The sequence below is a fragment of the Melopsittacus undulatus genome, chromosome 8 (assembly GCF_012275295.1).
Source record: "Melopsittacus undulatus isolate bMelUnd1 chromosome 8, bMelUnd1.mat.Z, whole genome shotgun sequence".
Classification (NCBI taxonomy): domain Eukaryota; kingdom Metazoa; phylum Chordata; class Aves; order Psittaciformes; family Psittaculidae; genus Melopsittacus; species Melopsittacus undulatus.
The window spans coordinates 50,426,296-50,450,782 of NC_047534.1; the positions used below are offsets into that span (position 1 = coordinate 50,426,296).

Genomic DNA, 24,487 nt, shown 5'->3' on the forward strand with positions numbered 1-24,487 from the left:
TGGTCACGTTTCAGTTAAAATCTTTCTTGAAGACAGCAGACTTCAGTGTGTAACGCTCCTGCAGTGTTTTGTGATCTATGAGTCTAGAAGACTTACTGGAATTATGGGCACTTAGAAAACAGGAAAAACAGAGACTACATTATAGACAGTCAAATAGCAGGGATGTGTGTAGCTTTGAATTTATTTGAATGAAGGTGCTGCAGTTGGAACTCGTTTTTAAATTACCCTGTTTTCAAAATCAACTATAGGATGTCAAAAATATTTCTGGGCTTCTTCATAATGTTTCAGTAGCAACGGATTGGTCACTTTGGTTGTGTTTCAGGTGCTTGAATATTAGCTGTTGAGACTAACATAAACAGCAGTCACTTTATAAGTCTCCCAGTATATTGTGTTCACATAGTGCTTCACTGCATATGTATATAAAGTTTTCCTTGAGGGATACACAGTAATCTTGTTTTGCTCCTCCAGTCCCAGACCATGTGACCCAGACCATCAGCAAGGTTTCTTGTCATTTAGGATTTGGTTGTAACTTGAAATACTGGGCATTTGTCTGCAGGACAATTCAATAAGGCCAAATACCTTGGGTTTTAATGTGTATCACACTGGTCCAGAAGGATTAATATGGATGGATCTCCAATCAGCTGCTTTAAAATGAAGATGTTAAAATAAAACTCAGCAATACTGTAGTTTTTGGTGTGTCCAGATGTCCAATATCTTCAGTTTAAATTATTTTAAAGAAATGGCAGCCCCCTGCACTACATTGTCAGAATAAGCAGGGAGTTTGAGAGAAACCACATTTGGGTAACCACTGAAAACAGTGCAGAAAGTGCACTTCGGCTGCCAGCGGCTACTCTGTTTCTCTGGCCAAAAAAAATCACATCCATCCAATTTCTACCTTATTTCTTCAGCGACATTTAGCTTTTACAGGTTCTGCTGGTCCTCCTGGAATTCAGCTTGCTTCCATTCTGGAAAGCTGGGTAAATCTTTACTTAAATCTCATCAGAACACACCAGGATAATGGCAGATATCAAAGTTATTAGGGCTGGTGTCCCAAAGCAGCTATTCAGTTGTTCTGTTCTCTAGAGACTTTGCTGATTGAGGGTAATGCTGCTTTTCTTTCTCCTCTCTGAAGGAGTGATGCATTCCCTAGTGGCTTACCAGAAATCACTGGTCTTGGGAGCAGTTTCTTAGCTCTCATACGATGAAAGGAAAAGTGAATAAATCTTACATTTATAGGCCATAAAGAGAAATTACTGTCTACCTTGACTGTATGCCTTCTCAATGCTGGACTTACTGGGGGAAAAAAGGCAGTCCAAATTTATCCTTATTCCTTTATTGAGTGCAGTGTAGTTTGAGGATGGCAGATTGTTACGTTCTTTCTGTTGCCACCCAGTAATGAGTAAGTAATGTAAGTTGTGATGATACAGCATCACAAGAAGAAATCAGCAGACAATTTCCTTCAAATACTACAGTTCAACTTTTAAAACATGCCTTGTTTCATCAGATAAGTAAGAGAGTGTTCAGTGTCAGAATGCAAGTCATTCTCATTTCTAATTCACAGTGGGCTTGAGATGTTTCTTGCTAGGAGCATTTCTTTGGGCAGGCCCAAGAGGTTGTGACCTCTGTTTGTTATATAGCAGGCTATCTGGTTCAAGAGAGATGTTACTGGAGCACAGCAAATGGAAAATAGCATCTTTACTTTTTGACAGGTTATTGTTAAATATTTGCTGCTACTGCCATTCCTCTTCTAAATTTTCTCCTTCTGAGATCATCTTTGTACACATCAATTGTGTTGTTACTGTTTACTCTGGACCTTTAGAAAATACTTAAATTAGGTTGTGTTCTGTAGCTCATCTTTCAGTTTTTAAGTAACTTGGATGAGTATGTCCAAACCAGTTGGCTTTCTTTATTAGCTGATAAACATCTAGCAAGAGCAGGAAAAGTTTACAGATCATATGTATTCTTTGTAGCAATGCTATAGGCTGAGCCCTCAGAGTGCATGTAAGCCAGATGATGTTAGTAACACTTCATGCCTACTGCAGTATTTGGTAGGCAGACACAAAGGGTTTTCAACAAGTACTTTACATCTTACCACAGAACCTCTGACAAAAATGAGCTTTCATTAGGTAAATAAGCAAGCATCACATGCCAGAATGCAAATCCTTTTCAGTTCTTATACTCACCCAATTTCCTCTGCAGTCTTCTCACTGAGCCCAAAAGGTGTGAATAGATGCTAGATTCTGTTTCGGTTTAGGAATTTGAAATTTATCAGGCAGGGGGTTTTTACAGCATTGTTGTATGAGTGATCAGGGACGCTGGTTATGAAATTATTGGAGTGCAACCCTGCAAGCTTTTAGGGATGGCTCATTTGCTTGTAGATGTCCCAGTGAGGATTAGCATTTCTTACCTGAAAGCTACAGTACATTTAGTAAACCACCGAATCAGTGGATTCTGCTGTGGAACTGTCAATGTTTGTTCTAGCAGATCTGTCTATACTGGAGTGTGCAAAGCCTCCGAGAGCACTACAGCAGGTCTGTCAGCTCTGCCTCCCCAGTAGCACACTTGCACGCATTTTTGCCTTTAATTTTGTGTTATTACCTCTTGCTGTTTTAAACTGCAGTGTCCTTTTTCCCTCCATGCTCTCCCTAATGATAACAAGCTGACAGAGCTGATGACACTAGGAACTGGGTGGAATGCAGGGAAAACAACCTGGTAATATAAGTATGCAGCAGGGCAATTACCTGAAGCTGTGATCTGCAGATGCTGCTCTCCATCTGAGGAAACCAGTCATTTCAGCCAGCGGGCTGGAGGTGAGGGCTGCTAGTGCAGGAAGGCAGTTCATGTGCTTTATGGTTAGTGGTGGCTGGTGACCAACCTGTCCTGGCTCAAAGGAGCACTCTTCTTAACTAGAAATGGGGAATTTTGATGTCACTCTTACTGGGGGGGCTGGGGAGGGGTGTTTTATGTCTGTATTTTAAGCATAGATCATATCCCATCACTGTGTGTGCGCTTCCAGCTAGCCCTGCCACCTTTGCTTTTGTAATCAGGCTGCAGATGTGCTTCATGATTGAACAACTTCTGCGCACCGCCGCTTCTCCTCCCAGAGGAGTCCAGCAGGCTTGCTTATGCAAGCTGTCATGCTGCCTTTTTCTTTCCAAAAGCATGTGTGGGTTTGCTTTTTTGTGTTCATCTGGCTTGCTGTTTGTGCCTGCAGATAATGGGCTCTCCATATAAAAATGTGCCCAAGCACACGGCTGCAGAGTTTCCTTAAGCCCGACACAACCACCACCCCATGCAGCTCAAGCCACCATAAATGACAAGAACCTGCTCACCCCTGGCTGAAGCCATGCAGGCGCACACACACGCTCGCTTGCTTTCCCCCTCTCACAGTCAGAGATGATAGAAAGTCTTCTGGGGATTACTGCACATTTGTAGAGCAACAATGGAAGGCAGCACAGCACAAATAATCTATTCTTCCTCACCCAGCATAACAAACGCTGCTTTGTCTCACATCTGGCCCTCTTTAATAGCTCAAAGCCAGCAGCAGTAGCTATTTAGCAGCTTATGGTAAATAAAGCTTTATTAAAATAACTTCCTTTTTCAAGTGTTTAATGATTAAAACAACCTTTCACCTTTTTTTTTCTTTTAATACAACAATATCTGACAGAGGAAGTGTTATGGATGGGTATTAAACTTTTCCCAGAAAATAATATGTAAGAGAGCATCATTGAAGATTCTGGTACTGAAAAGCAGGCTGAAAGTCCATGTGAGGACACAGGCCGGTGCCCCTGGGCCACGGTGCATGTGTACGTGCTGAGCTTTGCCATAGCCGTGCACTGAGGTCTGCCTCCAGGTCTGAGCGTTCTGCTGGTTTCCATGTGCCCTAGCCTAATGTCGAAAAGCAGAATTAAGGCAGTTATGGTGTTCATCTGTGCGAACACACAGAGGTATGTTCCGATAGTCAAGAAACAACTGCTTTTAAGAGGTGTTTAACGTTCAGGAGAACTTCAAGTGGAATTAGGTGGGGTTCGCCGCTGGACTGCCACGTTTTTCCGCCAGGACCGGGCGCTGAGGGAGCCCTCGGAGGTGGCAGGTTCCCAGAGCCGCTGGGCTATGTCAGACCCGTCTCCCGTGGGATCCGTGCTCCAGGACACGGAAAGCCGCTTTTCCGGCCGCGCTCCCTCAGGGCAGCGGTAGCCGGGCCCAGAGCCTCACGGCGAGCGGGCGGCGGCGGCGCGGCCCTGCGGCGCCCTCTGCCGGTGCGGCTGGGAGCGGGCTCCGCGGCCCCGACTTCCCTCACGGCCCGGGCCCCCGGCGCCTGCCTGTGCCCTCGCTCGGTGCTTCCTGCCCGGCTGACGGCAGCTCGGATGGGGCCTCCTTACCTCACCCCTCTCGGCGCCGAGGCCTGTGGCCCTGGCCTCCCTGCCCTGCACTCTCCCGAAGTCGTTAGCGAGCGCAGTTCTCTCCTGCTCTCCGTTATCTTGCTTGTTGCTTGATCAAAGTGGCTTATTAGATAGGAACTGTCTGTCCTCTTGCACAGCCATCAGCACACTGGAGACACTCAAGGAATTATTATTTTTAACTGACTCAGTCAGTAGTATTAACCAGCTTCTGTCCTGAGCTGGGCTGGCCCTGGGGGGGGAAAGGGATGTTTGAAAACGGCTCTATTGAATTCGTGCATAGGGAAGTTTCCTTCTTTTCTTCCTGTCACTTACTTAGTAATGCTTGTTGACTGTGTGTCTCTTTTCATGTCCTCCTTGCATTGAGGGGTTCAGAGTGGTTCTAGATTGTTAATTACAGCAACCACTGTTCCCCAAAAGGTGGCTGGCCATGTGTTTGTCACCTGTGGAAAGGGAAACCCAGTGTAATACAGTGCTGTTGGCCGTCCCAACACCTTTCACAGCAGCCATTCCCCTTCTTTACCTCTATCCTCAGAAGCTCTGCCTTTCCTTCAGTGCTCTTAAAATGGTTTTCTGGAGGAAGGATTATTTGTTAAAAACTTGATTTCTAAGGAAATGGTGCAGGCTTGCCCAAGTGAGGGGTGGGAGGCAGTGCTTGCTCAGGCTGTGGGGCCTGTGCCACCCTTGGCTGGGCAGCAGGTGACATGTTTCAGTGGGCTCTGCTTTACTCGTGTTGGTGCCTGACGGTGAGGGAAGGAAGTGTGTGAGAGGGGAGGAAGAGTGAAAAGCACCATGTGAGGAGTATATAAGCTTGGGGAGAAAGTTGGGCCTGGTTCAGTTGGTGATTCAGGTCTCCCTTGGCTGCAGGTGAGCTGGTTTCCATGGTCTGTTGGTCCCAGGGTACCAGAGCCCATGCTGTGGATGGTGGCCCTGGTGGGAAGGAAAGCTTATCCCAGAGCAGAACTGAAACCACACTTACTTTCAAACTGCAGTTAGATATGGCAGTGTTTTGAAGCTGTGTTGAAATGTTTGATATTTATTCTTTTTTTAAGAGGCTGTTTATGCTGCCTTAGGAACTAACTGCAAGGGATCATGTTCTACTACACTGCTCTTCTTAAAGGCGATATTGGAAGTCCAATTTCTGACACAATAATTGCAAACTGCTAACATGAACTTTCAGCCAACACAGAGTATAGCAGAAGCTTGTGAATATCTCGTATCCTGGACACAATTTCATTCTTCTTTTCAACCTGGAAGAGGGTTTTGTAGTAATGGTTTAAGGAAAAAGATTCAGTATGTTTAGGGTTAAAAAAGAAAAGTAACAGGTAGATGCATCTGCTCCTTTAAAAAAACACATTCTCCATTTTTGAGACATCATAAATATGTAAATGAGGGCTCTTTAATTACTGCCTGGGGCTATAAACTCACAGTGCTAGAGGGGAGGGAAGGAGGAAGGCAAAGAATAACTCACATAATTTTTATTTTTTTTAAGTGAGAGACTCAGAAAAGGCAGCAGAGGAATGGGGATTTTTATTGTTGAAATTACCAGAAGGTGTTGGGAGCACTTCTTTTGTTTATCCTTTTAGATGGAGTTAGCATATAAAGCAGTAGTGTACGACCTTCCTATGTGTACACCAAACAGAGGGGATTTGTTAGGGAGCACAGGGTGAAATTCCCTTTTCCATCCCACTCTGCCAGTACCTTTAATCCCTATCAGCAACATCCCCTGCTGTCTCAAGCTGCTCCAGCGCCTGAGTCTTAGCGTGATTTCTAATGCGAGTACACCAGAGGCTATGGAGAGACCCTGCAAAGTCATTTTCACTTGTGACCTGATAAGCACTCGACACTTAACTGAATAGAAGTCAGCTCTTACAAAAAGGCTGGCAGAGCTGAGTATCTTAAGCACTATTATTTTTGGGTAAGGTGATCTTCCTGCTACTTTCAAACCAGTGTGAGATTGACAGAAAGGGCAGGGTTTTATGTTTCAGGATGTGGATATGAACCAGACCAGTGTACAGCAGAACCTGTACAGAAGGTATAGTTACTGGAAACAATTCTTCTGGTATTTTTTCCAGGTAAAATTGTCTGGTGTCAAAGTGCTTATTCTGCCTTGGTAAAACTTCATATTCATATGATAATTTTCACTTTCCACATTTAATCTTTTAATTCTTGCTGAGGCCTGTGAAAGAATAATTTCCAGATAATAATGGTTTCCCACTAATGAGCTCTGCGTTTTTATAACAGAAATTACTTACAGCCAGTATGCTCACTGAAAAAGTTATTCTATTTGATGCTTTTATGGCGTATCTGAGCAAAAGGTAAAGATTATTCTGGTTGGGGTGAGGCAGGATGTTTGCAGTTCAAACTGTGAATGTCATTGTATGTGTGTGGTAAGGCTTCATATGTATAATTTTGGCTGTTTTGTTCATGCAACAAATGTTTACTGCCTGGGGGAGTTAGTGGGCTGAGGAGCTTCTCTTGACCAGAAGAGAATAACTGAGCTTGGGCTGATGAAAGTAGGAAACCAGTGATATAAAGGGCTAATGGGTGTCCGTCCACGCAGTGAGGAGGAAAAGGTGGAAGGAGCCTGGCAGAGCAAAAGGCTGTTTCTGCCAGAGAACACTTGTGACGTGAGAACAAGTGGAGTTGAGGATGGAAGTGAAAATACTTCTAGCTACTTGGGGAAGGGTGAGAGTGCTTTTCAGTGGGAGCCATTGGGTGCTAAAAGCAGAACTATTTTTGTGACTGAATTGGATCAGTTTATAACAGAAATTGTATGGCATGTCTGTGTAGGAGAGCAGGGGACTGCACTCCCAGTCCTGCCTTCAAGAGCCATGTCAGGCTCCAGCTCAGTCATACAAGTTAGTTCTGTGTGCCCTGCCCTCTGGTTTTTTCAAGTGGGCTTTGAGAAGCTGTGCTGTGTGGGAGAAATGACAATCTGGACAAGTACAATAGTAAGCTGTGGTTGAGGTAGCTAACCTTCAGTTTTGTTTGTGGTTAACTGGCAGGCAGTGAATTGGGGTGATATTGCATGTACAGTTCATAAATCAACATGAAGGATACTTTGTTGGCATGAATGACAGCACATGAATGCAAGTCATTGTCCCTGTCTCTGTAAAATCTCTCTGCAGTCTCCCAGCCCTGAACTATGCTGCTGGTAACACCAGCAGCAGCTCCTGATGCCACTAGCCATGAGTCTTGAGTGCTGGTGTATCTGGGTTTGCACATCAGTTTACGTTTCTCCAAATATTTCAGCAAAAGTGTATATGCATGTATACATTTGTGATTGTTTCCTGCATGCCCTTCTCCATCTGTTCTGATGTTCAATTAAAATCCAGATGAGGTGTCCCAGCTCGTAGGATGGATCACCGTTGAATTGGTGTCATGTCTGGGCTAGCTTATCTCTTGATAAATACCTCTGCTGTCCACTAAGACATTAAACTTCATGACTACTGAGGTCTGTTTGGGGGTCTTACAGGCAGATAAGACTGTGTTAGTCGCTTTTAATAAAATATATCAATTTGCATTTGCTAAAGGATGTTTTGGACAGCATTTGCTATTGAGAAGGTGGCAGTGGCATAATCAAAAGAGAATACCTGCATGTGAAACTGGCTTTTCCATTTCGCAAGTATTATAATTTATTGACAGGAGTGCTTTATTGAACCCTCTTGTATCTAGAGCTTGGAGGTGAGTAGTTTGAGCTGCTGTTATAAGACCTCATTTAGCTGTCTAGCAGAAAAGATTTCTTTCCCTGAGTCTAATCTGGCAGGAGCCATGAAGAACATTATCGGCTAGATATAGAAATCTCAGGCAGCTTTGGTGTGTGGGACGCATGCGGATGCTGTGGTCTGGAGTCTGTCTCGCCCTGACAGCCGTGCAGTCAGGATTCCCACCACCAGGAACACTCTTTGTGGGAGCTGATAATGGACAGTGATGGACTTGCAGAGGTGTTTGAACTCCAGGGATGTTGAGTCGTGTGCACTAGGAGTGGTGAGTGCCAGCTTCCCTAACTGAACAACTATCTGAAAAATTTGCTGTCTCTTCTGTGTATGTAGGGAGTGGAGAAGAGTTTTGTCAAGGACAACTGTCTGAATAACTGCTCAGTGCCACTGAAGCAGTTCATAAGGGAGAGGTATCTGTTTGAGTCTGGGATCTTGCTTGTGCTGGTGTAAAGTTTTACATAAATACCGCATTTGGGTATATATATTTCTGAATCTGTGCCCAGTCTCTGTTCTTGAATGTGACAGTACAACTTCTTAGACTGTACTGCTCATGTCGCAGGAAAAGGATACAGAATTTGTAGGCAAAAGACTGCTTTCATGTTCCAGTGTGGAATATCTGTGGTTTCATTTCCGTTTTAGATTCCATGACAGTGCTTGAAACAGCAGAGTGTGTGTATATATATATATATATGTAAAACATCTCTGTGCCCCTGGAAAGTGAACTTCAGAAAAAAGCACTTAAAACTGGTCAGCTTATTAAGTACAGGCTGAAGTCTCATGCAGTTCTATGTAAAACATAAGTAAGTAAGTAGAAGTCATGGTACAGACAGTTTGGTAATATGAATTATGGACCAAAACTGTTGATTAGTTTTTTGCTTCTGTCTCTATGACCTACTGTTCTGCCACTACAGAAAAAACTGTAAGGAAAGGCTAGAGAGGTGGGTGAGTGGAAGGGTCCTAGTGAAATGCAAACCATGCCCAAACCAGGAGGCTTATTTGTGCTTGCTTGTACTTTTAGTGTCTTGCTGTTGGTCTGTGTTTGAGTGGCATTTTGGTCATTCCTGCCTTTCAGATCAGTAGAACTGTTTGTGTAATGGTTAACCCCTTACCCCAGTCTAAACACATGGATAAAGAGAAGGGTAAATGGTGAATTCAGCATGATGTGTGTGTGCTAATTTAGCACCTACTGTTTCCCCTTTTTGCAGGTGTTGATTCCAGACACATCTTGACAAAGAACCACTTATGTGTTATCATGGAGTATGATGTAAAGTATGACTCTGAAAAAGAGTTAATGAATACGTGGGGCAGGGTTCATCTTGATGGTACCAGTGTGTACCAAGCTGTATCCACAAACCTAACCCAGCATGAGCATCAGTGGTGTGCTTAGAGGACTGCTGGTTTGCTCTTTAGATCACCATAATTTGTTGCCAGTTTTCAGTTGGTGATATTATACAGCCATAGCAACAGGAATTAAAGCCACTGACACCACTTTGTTTCCATTTTCTAGATTTTTTTTCTCGAGTCACAGGGAAGTTTTAGTTTGCCTCAAGTTGCACTGTTTGTCAGAGATGGGTCTGACGAGCACAGGACGTGTTTGTTATTGGGATTATTATTGTCTCACAGTGTGCTCAGAAGTTTCTTGCAAGAGGCGCTTTGCTCTATCGTTTAGGCGGTAGAAGTGCACAAGCTGTGCTCAGTGATCTTTACTGTCCTTTTTGTCTTGCAGATCGAGGAATTTTAATGGCTTTCAGGTAGAAGAAAGTGGAGACAATCAAAATGAATTCTATGGACAGGCACATACAGCAGACCAATGACCGGCTACAGTGCATAAAACAGGTAAGCTAAAGGTGGAGATCACTTCTGCTACACAAGCATTGTGTATTGTATGGCAAGATGTGCTCTACATGATAGTTACCTGTTGCTTAATGAATATCCTTGCCTGTTAGAGGGGAAGAGAGTGGTAGGAATGAGACATTATAATGTCATTGAAGAGAAGACTATCTGCTGCTAGAGCTGGTGTGTAAACCTCAAAAGCCAAACTTTCCCTTTCACCTTCCAAGGAAAACTTCAGCCTGGAGACTCAACAAATCTGTCTCAGCAGGAAGCAGAGTGGTGCTAGTCCTGCCAGCTCTGCCCTGAAGGTGTCACAGCAGGCAGCCATCGCTCATGCTTGTGCTCTGAGCACAGTAATCCAGAATTTGGATGGGCCAGTTTTGATTCTAACCCAGTACCTGACCCTGCACTACCTAGAGACTGGAACTTGGACAACTGGGATGCCCCCAAGTGTGTGGGTTAATCGGTTTGCACCGATTAACTTCCTTTCACAAGTAAAATTTTCAGAAGCATCTGCTTATGAAGATGAAGGGCCCTTATAATTCACTGAAAGGCAGTGGGATCTAAGTCTCATTTACAGATTTCACCATTGTAATTGCGCTTGCAAGTGCTTTTATAACCAAGTGAAACTACAAAGGCAAGGATGGAATGTGCAGATGTCTGCTTTACTCTTCTCAGCAAGCATTGCTCTCTGGTGCTGCAGGCAATGTGTATCCTCCCCTCACATGCATTTTCTGCATGCAAGAATCCTTACAGAAAATTCATAACAACGATCCTTTGTGTAGAAGAGGTGAGCAAGAGAATAGTTTCTCATGTTGTTTCCCATTTTTACCTCTCTACCAATGTGTGCATGCAGCAAACAGATGCATAAATGCAAGCTGCACTGAGCTATTTTGCTTATAAATGAGCATTTCAGAATAATGCAAAGCTAATTCATAGGTCAAGGACCAGAAACAGGAATCTGCCCCTGCAGAATTGCTGATCATAATCCAGCCTTGGTCTGTGGCAGCTCTTCTCTCTCTTTCGTCATGGTTAATGCATCTCATGGCCCTTTAGAGGCTTGAGGAAGATACGATTGGGGATTTCATCCCAGTTTCTCATGAACAACTATTTGGTTCAGAAAAAATAATGCCTTTGACTGGGATAAATTGGTGTCCTTATTGGCCATCCTGGCCCATTGGATGAAGAGTGAAGTGGCTTGAAGAACAGTTTAACCTTCCAGCTGTAAGAACAGACCTTTATATCAAGTAGGGTACTGCTCAGTTCCTTTTTCTAGTGCTGTCAGTTTCTGTGCATAGACAATTTGTATTATTTTAATTGGATAGAATATCAAATTACACTTCTTACAGTATTAAAGAGGTATTTTTGCCTGTGTAATAGGTACTCTGTCACTTAAAGCACTAAGTTAATTTATACATAGTGCTGGTTTACATATGCAGCTAGGATGGTTTCTTTTTCAGCGGTGAAGGCCAAAGGGAAGGGAGGAAGGTCAGACTTCCCAGCTTTGGTCCAGCATTCTTGGTTTTGTTTGGCCCTGACTAGAAGAAAGCTCAGGGAGGGGGCATGTTTTACAGCTACTCTGTTCTGTCAGACAGCAAAGGATGCCTGATGATGAGGTATCATACTTAGGCATGCTTATAAATGCATGGTGCCTATGTTCTCTGTGGGCCCAGATAAGAGATTAAGATTGCTTCTGTTTTCAACTCATGAAAAACTGTGGTTAATCAAGACAAGGCTGAACACCAAAAATACATAGCAGAAAGCTTTTTTGTGAAAGTGGCCATACTTGTAGTTTTGTGGCAGAGGAATGGGTGAGGGTTGGTGGTTTTGTTTGGTTGTTTTTTGGTTGGTTGGTTGGTTTTGGATTTGTTTGTTTGGTTGGTTTGTTGTGAGGGTTTTTTTTAAGAACTTCACATAGAGATTGCTCTTTGCTTTTTTATAGTTCCAAAATCTTGTGCTGTTACCTTTGCTGTAGTGGAGAAAGAGACAGAAACTGATTGTGATTAGCTTTTTCTGGATGAGACTTGCACATCTGCCACAGGGTCATAAATTTCCAGCTTCAAGATACTTACCTTGTTCTTTGTGACAGTGATAAGCTGGCAAAATTAATGTTGTATCACAAAGAGTGATTTCCAGCTCACCCATAGAGGACTGGACCACTCGCTGTTACGTGCGTGTTGGTTTGGGGAGCAAACAGGACATCATCACATGGCCGTATTGAATGGATCTTCACTGATTTGGGGATTAACTGCAGAGAGAGATAAAAATCTGCCTGCCTTTTCTTCCCTGGCCTCCAGTCTTTCATCTTCCCAGCCTGTGAGCAAACTACTGCTGTTCTCCTGAAGTGCTTTTGGGACGGTTAACACAGCAGTGGCATTGGAAGGTACACTACAACAGGGACCATCCTTCCTTGGTGCCCAGCATATGTATGTTTTATAACTGTGCTGGCAGCTAGTGGCTTACGCAGCCAGACTGAGAGCTGTCGGCTGCCCTCCTTGCCCCTCACCCAGCCCCTGAGAAACGCTATAAATGGTAATCCATGTGCCTCTTTAACTAGATCAGGTTTCAACACAGGGTCAGGACAGGCTTCTTTCTTCCCAGCTCTGTGACTTGTGAGACACCCACAATATCCTTGCTGACTTCTGTTCCAAGATCAAGGTTGTGTTTTACCTTCATCTTTTTTAGCACTTTAAAGCTAGAAATCCAAAACTTGTATATGATCAGCTAGTTAGGAAATGAAGTGTGTGTGTTAAGAAGTGTTTCAGAATAGATGAAAGGGCAAACTGGAGAGGTGGCTGTGTATTTACCTCAGACTTCTGTGGAAGGCTGGAACAGCTTGTGTGGTCTCTTTGTAGCTGATTCCCTCAGTATTTTTAAGTGTATGTGCTTTAAAATCAAACAGGTTTTTTTGATGTACAGCGGAAAAAGCCAAAGTAGCAGGCTTCCCTTAACACATGCAATTAGTTTGTCATGACACATGAGACTCTTCAGTGTACATTGAAGGTGGCTGGATCTTGGGGGTGCAGAGTTTTTTCTTTAATTCTTTATCTGTACAAACAAAACCACAGAATTATTTCTGTGCTCAGCAATGCCTGATAGCCCCTGAGACCTGCCCTATTTGATGCTGTTTATCTGCCAAGTGCTCCTGGCTTGGCTGGCTCTAATGAACTGCCAACCATGGAGCTCCAGAGCAGCAGGAACTGGGTTGGGCATGCACAGGGCTGAATTTGAAGGCTTCCCTGGTGCCCATGTACAGCATTCTGAGGGAGCCAGCTTGGCTCCCAGTGCATATGGCAGAGTTGACTGGTTTTCTTAAGCTGTTTTTTATAATAGCCAGAGGTATGGCTTTAATCAGACACTGTCCATTATTTTTCTTAAATGATATGAGCAAATACCAGGCAAAATCAGTGGGTTGCATGGCATCTCCACTCTCACTTTAAAAACACAGAGGTATTTTATATCTAGGGACTTCTGTCTTCTGTTGTTTGTCTGCTGCAGTCAGTCTATGAGGTTTCTATAAATCTCTTTTGAAATTCTTAAAAATAGGAAGATGGAGAAAGTCTTTCTATATTTAAATGACAAGGAAATCGTCCCTTTCAGAATAGGTGCGTGATATCTTCCTGCTCTTCTGAGGACAGTTGTCAGAGTACATACTGAAGCTGTGCTGAAATTTTAGTAACAGGTTAAAAGAAAGTATGGAAAGGCTCTCTAGTGTCAATAGTATATGGTCATGGTGGGAACAGAGAAGGTTGTTTCTGCTGCTTGTGTCACATTACGTTAGAACATGTTGAGCAGTGTCCTCAAATGGTGTTGGATCACTTGGGGAATCCCACTTGGTTGGGGGCACACATCATCACATAGCTGATTTCTAGAAACAGATTAGCATTTCTCCCTCTTTCCTGAAAGAAAGCTTCCTGAATTTCTGCATTTGTGATGCTTTATAATGCATACCCAGCTATTCAGAGATATCCTAAGAGGTCTAATTGTTGTGTGTTTTTGTTGCTATTTTCTTGCTCAAATTGGAAACAAGTAGCCCGTTTCTTTCATCATTCAGCAACTGAGTAGTTGGTTGCTGCAATTCAGAAGAAAATGGAATTCTGTGTATATTTACGTAACTGTTAGCATTTAAGCCCTGACATACTTGAACTAATTCTCCTGCTCTTCAGTGTTATTGTTGTAGACTCATGTAAATGTTCAGCAGTCCTAACCGTGTCATTTTTAATAAATTTTGTACTGGTTAATATGGGCTGATATGAAATTACAGCTGATAAGGTTTTAATAAAGCTTCAGGAAAATTTCATTCTTGAAGAACTTTGAAAATTAGAAGTATTCTTATAAAGGACACATTTATTTAGAATACATATTTTTTTATTGTAGCCCTACAAATGTTTCAGGAGGTTTTAGCAGCTAAATATGAAATAACATATAGAAGTAAGACAAATGGTGAAAAGGACCTTTCTTTTCCATAAGAAGACATTCAGTGGGCCTCAAATGTTACAGCTTACTGGTTGCATGGTCCATCAATGCCGTCTCAGTAGCTATGATGTGGGTTTTTTTTTTTTCTTTCTGTGAACCAACACTGCAAATTCTTTTCTGCTTTCATGCTCAGTGTGGTGGAATATTCCTCTGCTAGAGTTAAGTATGTTTAGGAAAAACTGACAGCAGACCAGCTTTCCTGGCTCCTCTAGTCCATTTAGAGACTTGTCAATCAACATTCCTGCCCTGTTAGATCCTTCATCCCAGTGGGGACTGCTCTGGCTCTGGCAGGGAAGCCACAAGGGAAAGCGCAAAGAAGCAGAGTGCTAGAAGCACTTCTGGAGGGGAGGGGGAAAACAGTGCCTTCTTGATGGTTTGTTTATCTGACAGGTTTTCAGTGAGCAGATTATAACCCATCATCTTTTGTGGTGGGCTGGTAATATTGGTGTGGGTACACTTCTTCCCAATTCTGCTCCTTGTTTCACTGCAGCACCTGTGCACAAGGGCTGAGACATGAGTACTGTCAACTGTTTTTTAAAAGGAAACGGTGTTTTAAACTCCCACTTACCATTGGTAGGACACATTTAGTATTTAGAATAATTTTAGTCTTTTCCATGCACTACCTGTTGCTTTAAATTGCCTATTGGTAAATAAGGATGAACACTTGAAAGTTCTAGAAATGTGTATGTTGGATCCAGGGTGTCCTCAGTGTCTGAGGAGCACAGGAAGTCCTTTTCGTCAGCAGCTGGGTCAGTCTCTGCAGTGAACATGTGACTTAGCTGCCAACATGGCTCTAGGTTTTGTCATGCCCTTTCAAGCTCTTCCTTTATATGTATGTGCTTGCTACTTGAGTTCCTTCCATTGTATGCATTAGTGAAACAGGAAATTCACATCAGGTATGACTTACGCAGCATTTCCATATAAGAAATACTGTACCTGTTTGCAAAAGCAGAACTTTTAATTTTAGAAAAAGCCCCAGTTGTTTGAAGTGGTGATAGTGCTGTTAAGAACAAGAGCCTTCAGCTGTGCAGACCTCTACCATGCAGATCTCCACTGAAGGAAAAGTCCCTTACTGGTGGTGTTTGCTCCTTATTGCTTCTATGCACTGCACAAGAAGAGCTGTTAACATTGTACATAGGCAGGTCACAAAGCACGTGCTGCAGGCAGTTTTGTAAGCACGTGTAAATGAAAAAGTTGCATGGGGATGTAGTTTTCCTTTTGAGTTTGAAATATCTCAGTAATATCTTGCTGGCTGGTAGAACCTGTGAGAATAGGCCATGTGAATTTTACATCTTCCACACTGGTATCAGTTCATGTAGTGGCCATTTTAAATAGTCACCTTGAGATTTTATGTCTGCATAGATTAAGAGATTAAAATAATAAAGATAATTCAGTTGATTAAAAGTGCTATAAATAGCAGGATCAGTGGGTAAGTAAATTACTCAGATGGGTCAAAAAAATTAATTGGAAAATAAAATGTCCAACAAGTGTGCTGCTGTTCAACCGAGTAGGTTGAAGACTATTGGTTATTTTTCAGAATCAGTGTATTTATTCTCCTGAAATTTAGAAAACTAAGAAGTGTATTTGTTCTAAGTGCATTTTTTAAATTTGGTTCTGCAGTCAGAGGAATTTAAGTTGGTACTTTTTTTCTCCTTGCCATGAACTCACCCTATACTCTTGGGTAGCATTATTTCTTTCTAAAGGATGCACTATGGACATTAGTCTTCCAGGTAAAGGGATGTTGTAATATTTCTTTAATCTTTAAAACACTTTGATATGGTAAGATCTTCATGACTTAAACCACTGACCAAAGCGTTTCAAAATGCTGTGATATGCACCTCAAATTATTATATGGTTCATAACACAGAATTATTTATGTAGACACCCCACTTTGCCTGTATTCTTCACTTAACCTTCTACTGAAAGACATTTAGACCATTAACAAGTAGAGTAAATATTTAGATCATTATTCTAGTAGTGTAGTAGTATTCTAGGGAAAAGAGCATGGCCACTGCTTTTAGAAAAGTATCTTGTTGATATGTCTAGGTATTTAGGACTGCAATTACTGGCTGAAAGTCATGACATTAGAGAATAAAGCCCCTGTATTGTTACATTGTTTGTCGGAATGCTAAAACTAAAGAAGCCTCAGCATCATTTCTGTAGTCATACACAGAGACATCCACCCTGCATGTTATGACTGGGGGACACTAATAGAAAATGGCTTGGTTCAGTTGCCAGGAAGATTGAGTGAACTAGTTAGGCAAACTTACTTCATAATTTTAGTTGAGTTGTAGTCACAAATTTAAAGACAGATTGGAGCCTTGCATCACTGAGCATGGCTTTAGAGAATGAACAAACAGATTTACCTTTGTTTCTTGACTTTTTTTTCCCCATAAATTCAGTGTTTGTGAGTGATCAAGAAAGTATAATTCAGAGCCCTCTCATTATTTTGAGTCTTTTGTAAAGCATACTGTTCTCAGTGTTCTCTGCTGGCATAATAGCAGACCAGGTGCTGGTGGTGAGAAGGGTACAAATATTCAACTGGGCACTGTTGTTTCATCTACCAATAGTTTAACAAAAAATCATATCACTACTAGTGTGCCTCATTTCCATCTTCAGTCAGATCTGGATCACAGCCTTTAGACCCTTAAGCCACAGTTGCCTCTTGGGTAGGAGAAAATGTGTAGAACAGCAGTAGGTGGATTTATGGCAAAAAGACATTCATTTGCTTCATTTCCCTTTTATAGCACAAAGTTATATCAAAGTCTATCATAAATATAATGCAGCTATATTCATATGAAAGGTACTGAGCAGGAAGATGGCGATACAACTGATCAGCAGAGTTAGAGAGTGATTCTTGTTTCAGCTCTTCTCTTCTAGCTTCTGTGTACAGTGTTTGAGGATCAGGATGTTAAGGATGTTAAGGATGTAAAACTAAGAGACAAGGCAAGGTTACATTCCTTTCCTCCAGCACATGCATATAGATGTGCAATCTTCCTCACAGAGCTCATGGTATGAGAGAACCAGACAGCAAAACAAGGCTATTCAATTATCAGACATTAACCTTTTCTGAAACCAATACTGATTTATACACACTTTATACTAAAAGTGTATGGGAAGCATCACTGGAAATCTGCATTAGTACAGGTTTTGTTTCCTTACAGCTCCATGCCTGGACAACTTGATTTTTTGCAGTTCCGTGATGTATGTGTTTTTCATTTGCTCTTATTTGTTTAGCATGTGATCTTCTATTTTTATTGTTGACTCCTCTGCTCATCTTAACTAGTATTTTTCATGTAGCTAAAACATCTAATAAAGAGGTGGTGTTCTTTGCTCAGTATTTACTGTTTTCCTTTGAAAATGAAACTGCAGCGGACAAATGGGGCAAAGGTGACTGCCTTTCTTTCTGTTTTTTGTAAGTAGGCATGGCTAAGTTGGGTTTTATCTCTCTCAGTGAATCTAGTGCTTCTCAAAATGTGAGCTTAATAAAATATTTATAAAGCCTCTGATGGAATGAGCCATGTAAGTGCAAGATAATTCTATTAGGGATCTCTCAATCTCACAAACACTAAATTGGGAGGGGGGATTATCTGAATACAAAATGCACAGCTTGAGCCTTTTAATTTTTTGATAAATAAAACAATCTTTGATATTGAAGGGGACTGTAGAGAATTGAACTATATATAACCATATCCAGATAAACAAAAATCACATTCCCGTAAGACAGAAAATAGCTCAATACTCCCCTCTATCCTCTTGAAAAAGAAAAAGACCATTTGTTTTGAATCTTCATTGTAGATGAGTTTTTAATATACTGAGTATATCTGCTTGTGAATAAGGCTTTTGCAGAATTACACTTGACTGTAATAATAATAGTGAAACCACCTATTTCAGGTTGCAGCATTTTCTGCATTTAAAGCTACGTTGGTTAATGTCTAGTATTTCTGTAACACCCCTGAGCTCTGTTGCAGTCAATGGAGAGCATGCCAGGGAGGGAAGGAATTCCTGGTAAATGGTGACCTGAAGGAGATGCGTGTGCATAGGAGGCAGAGAAAGGCTTATGGCTGGGCTCACTCACACTCAGGTTTTAAAATAATAAAGGCTCTATTAAATGTGTTACAGCAAATGACCCTTGCTGATTTGCTGTTCCTCTACTGATTGCTTATGGTGCTGAGTGAGCTATCAAATTTAGGTCTAGTGGGAGAATACTTGTGCACTGAGTAATACACAGAGACCAGCCTTGTCTCCCCTTGGTTTATGCCGTGTCAAGGGTGTCTGACCAGGAATCCTGTTTACATTTTTAAGATAGGTGATTAGTTTTCATTCAGGAGCTGAACGCCCTTTGCCCAACATTCAGGACCACAGTAATTCAGCTCCTGGGTTGTTTCAGTTGAAGGGCATGTAATCTCTGTTTTCTCTGTCTCTTTCTTTCCAGGTCCCTTTCTTTCCTACCCCCTTTTTACTCCCCTTCAGTGCAACAGTGCATTTTCATTACACATGATTGCAGGCATGTCTGGATGAATATTAAGGTAGATAAAAAAGTCTGACTTGCTTGGCAGAATCTGGACGCCAAAGCACCTGAACACCAAATCCTGTCTCTCAAGGGTCAGAGCAGGTATACACCAGTTAGAAAAGCCATGTAGGCAAAGAAAAGAGTGAGTCAGCTCTTTCCTCAATCAGTATCAAGTAGTTTAGTTCCAAAGGAACTACCATTTCAGCATCAATGATATTCAGCATCCTTATTTTTATATGAAAAGTTCAGTAACTACTGTATGTTTTGTTTTGCTTTTAAATTACTAGATTTTTACAGCCATATGAGAATTTTAACTTCCATTGTTGTGGAGAAAGGCTTGAAAACCTGCATGCCAGCAGCTGAAATAGCAAGCAGATCATGTTAACTTCAGAGTTTTATATGTGCATTTCAAATGTCACGAGCTCTATGCAAAATTTATGGCATGGTGAATATCTGGCGCATCATTAGCAGAAGATGACTTTGGTACTGGGCTTTGTATCACTTGAAATTCTGGACCTGTTGAAAGGTTTTGTGGAAATCATAGATGACGCTGTTGTCTAAACGAGGAAAAACTTGGATAAAGTGTGAGAATTAAGCCCAGAGTAAATATGTACAATATCAGAATGCTAAAAATCATTGCTCTTTTGGTACCTCTCTTAGAATGCACTGTGTTTTATGGAGAGTAACAAGGAATATTAGTAACAGAAAAATTTCTCTAGGTCGAAATAATCGAAAGTACCATTATATTTTAAAAAGGAGGGGAGCACTGTGAGCAGGAGGAGTATTTCTACTGTGAATTTAACTTGGTCTTCCTCTTATGCTGATGTATAGCTCCACCTTCGGGAGAAGTTTCATGATGCGTTTAATCCAAAGCATGGGCTGCTGAGAGCAGAATCCTGGTACCTTCCCAGCCCTCCCTTTTGTTTGCTGCCACCTTCTTTGAGTCTAATGATGATGTGGTCACATGGGGAATCTCACTGTAAGCAGTAACTGAAAATCAGTATTTAGGAGGTTAATTCACAGTCAGAACAGTAGGCATGGTATGATGCAGTGAAACTGGTGCAAGTATGTAGTTTGAGGAAGAAGCTTTTGGGGCAGCCTGCTGTGAGAGTGAGTATGTCAAGAAAATGAACCCTTAGTTTTAGGTCAACTTCAATCTAATAGTGGCATGTTATGATGGCATGCTGTAACCTGTGACCATTCCCATGAGCTCCTCAGTGGGCTGCTGCTGGCATGCACTGCTGCTACCCCCACTGCTGGTGCTAATGTTCAAGAATCTGCACTGCATGCCATTTTGGAGACCAAATGCAGCTGAAATTATTAGTACAGGGTGAGGCTAGTTCACCATGCAGCTTTGCATCCTTTTGTGCTGTGCAGGAGAACAGGCAGGAGAAGGCAGAGCTGTGGGAGACAGGAGCCTTTCAGGGCTGGCAGCTGCTGGTGCAGTGCTGGTGGATCAGCAGCCATAGTTTTCTGTGCTGCAGGAGGGGAGCTGCCTCCTGCATTTAATTTCACCGATTGGTGTACCAGAAGTTTTGCTGAGCATGCAGCCTCGCCATGTGGTGTGGGAACGGGTTAATTTCAGAGTGAAGAAAAGGCTACCTGCAATCTAGCTGTGTTTTCCTTTTCTGTGCGGTCAAAAGCTCCCTGTGTTGCTAGTGTGTTCTGTCACTAATGTAAAATTCCCAGACTTGTTGATTAGTGAAGCTAGACAGTAGACAGGGTCCAAGTGCCTAACCATGTGAGAAATTCAGTGACTGTAGGCTACTGTTAATTAACCTAGAATCTAGCAACATGGCACAGTGTCTGTGTGATAAGTTACATTATCTTCAGCAGCTCCATTAAATCAAGGAGTGAGACACAGAGCAGACATAACTCAGCAAAATAAACAGACAACGTGAGTCAGCCTTCATAATTTGGTGCGACATCACGTAAATAAATGCAATAACTTGTTTAGCATAGTTAAGCAGTTTGCTGCTCAGAAACTTATTTGCATGACATCTCATTTTGAATAGGTTAAGTTGTGGCAAATTAGGTCTGTGCCTTCAGTCTGATGTGTTCTGCAGAAAAAAGGAGAAAAAATCCTCCACCAGAGATATGTCATTCATTAATGAAATTCTACATTTGTTTTCTATAGCAACAAACTGGAAGATATGAATTCCATGTTTAAATGATTCACTATCCACACCATTGTTGTCAGGTTAGCGTTTCTTGATATATGTATGAGATAACATTAACCCTTTGTAATTGCACTTAATTTTGACTGCTGCTCTGCCATTACTTTCTAGACTGCTCTATCTAAGATACACAAGTGTACATCTGGGTTGCAGTCCTCTATATTTAGAGGAGATAAGGATGTTGTCCTTGCCATATTCAATGTGGATAATTGATTTGTGTCTCTCAAATCAGATTGAGTCTTTGGTTGCAGGAAGTGGTTTACACCCACTTCAGTGTGGGTGTGTAGACTGAAACTACCCAATTATGCTTAGAATCCTTTTAAAAAATAAGATCTTTACTACATATGCCTATTTTACTCATAGGGGCCTGTATTCATATGAAGCTTATTCTTTTGGGCCAATCATAGAGTTTTATTGCGCAGCAAGACATTTTGATCACTGTCTAATGGGAAGGGAGTAACAGTTTCAGGAAGTGGCTGTATTTTGAAATATTTGCACCATAAATAGCCACATATCAGATGTTATGTGTAACTCCCTGTTTGAATGTTATTTCCCACCCCAAGAGACTATTCAGCAGCAAACCATGGAACACCCAGTTGGTGTGAAAGCTGATGAACTTGGGTCCTAGTGTACCTGCATCCTCTGCCCATATGTCACAAAATTGTTAGGTTGGAGGGGACTTCTGGAGATCGTCTGGTTCAACCCCCCTGCCAAGGCAGGGCCACTTAGAGCAGGCTACACAGGGACACAGTAATTTATAGAGATGGTCTGTTCCTTTTGTAAATAAAATGTTTAAGCTGAAGGTGGTGATGAGTCGCGGGTAGACATCTTCCTGGAATCCAGCCCAAATGTCAGCCAAAGTCCTCAGAAAGGGGCTCTCCTGGTACAGTTCACTCTTGTTGAACGTAGTAAAGTGAAGAACAAAGTTCTTTGCTTTTTTCTCCATCCCCCTACACCAGACTGTTAATTGAAGTGCTACAAAGAACACAAGATTCCTTCCAAGACCAAAAATAGATGACTCTGAGAGACTGTCTCTTCAAAGCACCACCTGGTGATCCCTGCTATAATGTTATGTTCACATGCATCAAATATTTCTGTGATTTCTGTTCCATTCAGGCTAAGGAAATACTAGGGGTTTGGAGTTACATGTGATTACACTGAAAAATTTCTTAGGTTTTGAGGTAATAGAAATTGTCATGTTTCACTAATAACCTTCTAAAAAGCAGATGATACTGCAAGAAATCTGGTAAATAGCCAATTCAGTCAGTTCATTGACTTCATTCATGTCTGCTTCAGATTTTATCAATATAAATCCTCTCTCCTTGTTGGAAACACCACTGCCTGCAAGCAAGGTGGTGTTAGGTGGCCCTTCATTAGTAGCTTTCAATGTATACCAAAGTGTGGCAAAGGCAGATCTGGTTCATTGTCAGTTTTTTTTCTAAACCATCTACTAAAGAGGTGATTTCCTGCCCCTGTTATGTTTCGGATTAGACTCTTCAGACACACACCTTGCTTCTGTCAGAATGCTTCCAATAATTTCTGCCGGAGAGGATGAAGCCGTGGTTCGGAAATGCTTCACAAGAAAGCTCATGGATGGATCTGGCCTAAGCTTTGTTTTGTTCTTGGATCGAGAGTTAAGAAAATCTCGTTTAATTTCTTGCTCAAGTAATATAATAGATGTAAAATTCTTCCCAAGCACACCTCAGTGTGTGAGGATGCAAATGACATTGGGGCTTTCAATTAATAAAAATATCACAGTAGGCATTTGGAATATGTTCTTCAATAACAAAGGGAGGGAATTTCACCTGCCTTCGTGCTTTGGTTCTTGTGGATTTTCCCCTTGTTTTTCACAAAAGTAACCTTGCCCTCCATAATCTGAAAAAGAAAAAATGGAGAAGAACCTTTATTTATAATACTAAGAAAGTCTGGAAGCTGTGATAAGTAAGTCCTGGACAGAACTGTGTGTGACCTTGCACAATGTGCCCCTGCAGGACAGCTTTTCTCTTGTCCCAGAAACAACTGAAGTCCACTCCACAGAAACAGAAACCGCTGGTATTGTGACAACTTTTTCTCATCGTTTGTTAGAGGCTTTTTAGCCTATAATAGAGCTAATAGAATTGATTATCTTGCCCAGTGAATTTCTAAACTAGTTTCAGTTACATAGTTACATTTAAGAAATCAGGATTTCAGCATCCCCTTTGTATTTAAGAAGTGGGTTATTGACAGTGTGCCTCAATACTCAGTCCTGATGCAATAAATTGATGGAGGGTTACAGGGCAAACAGTTAAGTCATTGAGGTCACCCTTGCTTTGACACAGTCAAGTAGAAGGAGCCTTTTCTCCATAGAGAAGTGCAGTTTTAATGTATGTTGGACCTTTAGGAAAGGGATACTGCTTTTCAGTGATGTCATGGTGTAAACAGAAATTGGCATTAGGTGGTGCTAAACTGAAAATTAGGCATATACCTAAGGTCTTGCTCTGCTTTTTATTTGTTAGCCCAAGCCTGTAAATATTGTTCTGATTCAAGCATAATGCCTGTTTCTCAATGGGAAAATTTCATTGTAAGCATTAGTGGAAGATGTCATGTGTAGCATTATTTCCATGGTGAACATAAATATTATGCAGCTCTTATTTAGGGCTTTTTATCAGTGGATCTCAAGTAATTTCACAATAAGGGAACGGTTATTAAAGATTTTTAGGTACAGAATTATGTAGTTTTCAGTGATTTTTTCCTTATGTTGTGTCTGTGTGGAAGGGGGTTTTGGTTTGGGGATTTTTATCCTTACTGAGAGAGCTGGGACCAGTGTCCTCCTGGTGCAGTATGTGTTCAGTATGGTGCAATTTGTTCACCAGCTTATGCGCCTTTCTTGCCTCCTGGAAATTGTATACTTGATAGTGGCAGGGGCTTAACGTGCTATTGTAGAGGGATTTGAGCCAACTTCTGTTTCCCCTGCAGATGAAAGTGGCATGTGCAAAGAGTATACACTGAGAGATTTGGTGTCAGGCAATCACTTCTCTGGAGGATTAAATGAAGCCTTCTAAAAGGCATCCTTTTCCCTTTCGCTGACAAGATTCATAACCCCAACCACTGGCTCTGTTAATAGCATTCATAGGACATTTTGGGTGGGTTTTTTTTTACAAGAAGCCTTAAAATATGGCTTCTTACACTTATTTACTCAGATTCTTCTCTTTAATTTTGTATACACAGTAGTTTGCCTCCTTCAGCAACTAGATGATCAGTTGGCAAAGAAATGGTGTTCTGAAATGCAGCTGAGGTAAAGCTATCAGACTGGATGGTGGCATGAGCTACAGTGCATGTTTGGAGAGCAGAGGAAGAAAACTGCATTGCACAACGCTGTCTGCTTTT

At 41.7% G+C, this 24,487-nt stretch overlaps 1 protein-coding gene across 4 annotated transcripts in view; it reads left to right on the forward strand.

Annotated features, from left to right (window-relative positions):
* The window catches only part of ZMIZ1 (zinc finger MIZ-type containing 1), a 294,102-nt gene that overhangs the window by 132,228 nt on the left and 137,387 nt on the right, over positions 1 to 24,487 (forward strand). For all 4 annotated transcript variants that reach the window (XM_031052157.2, XM_005152699.4, XM_031052158.2 and 1 more), the window contains exon 4: positions 9,849 to 9,958. In XM_031052157.2, coding sequence (XP_030908017.1) covers positions 9,899 to 9,958 — 60 coding nt within the window. In that variant the 5' untranslated portion in view covers positions 9,849 to 9,898. The remainder of the gene's footprint in view (positions 1 to 9,848; positions 9,959 to 24,487) is intronic.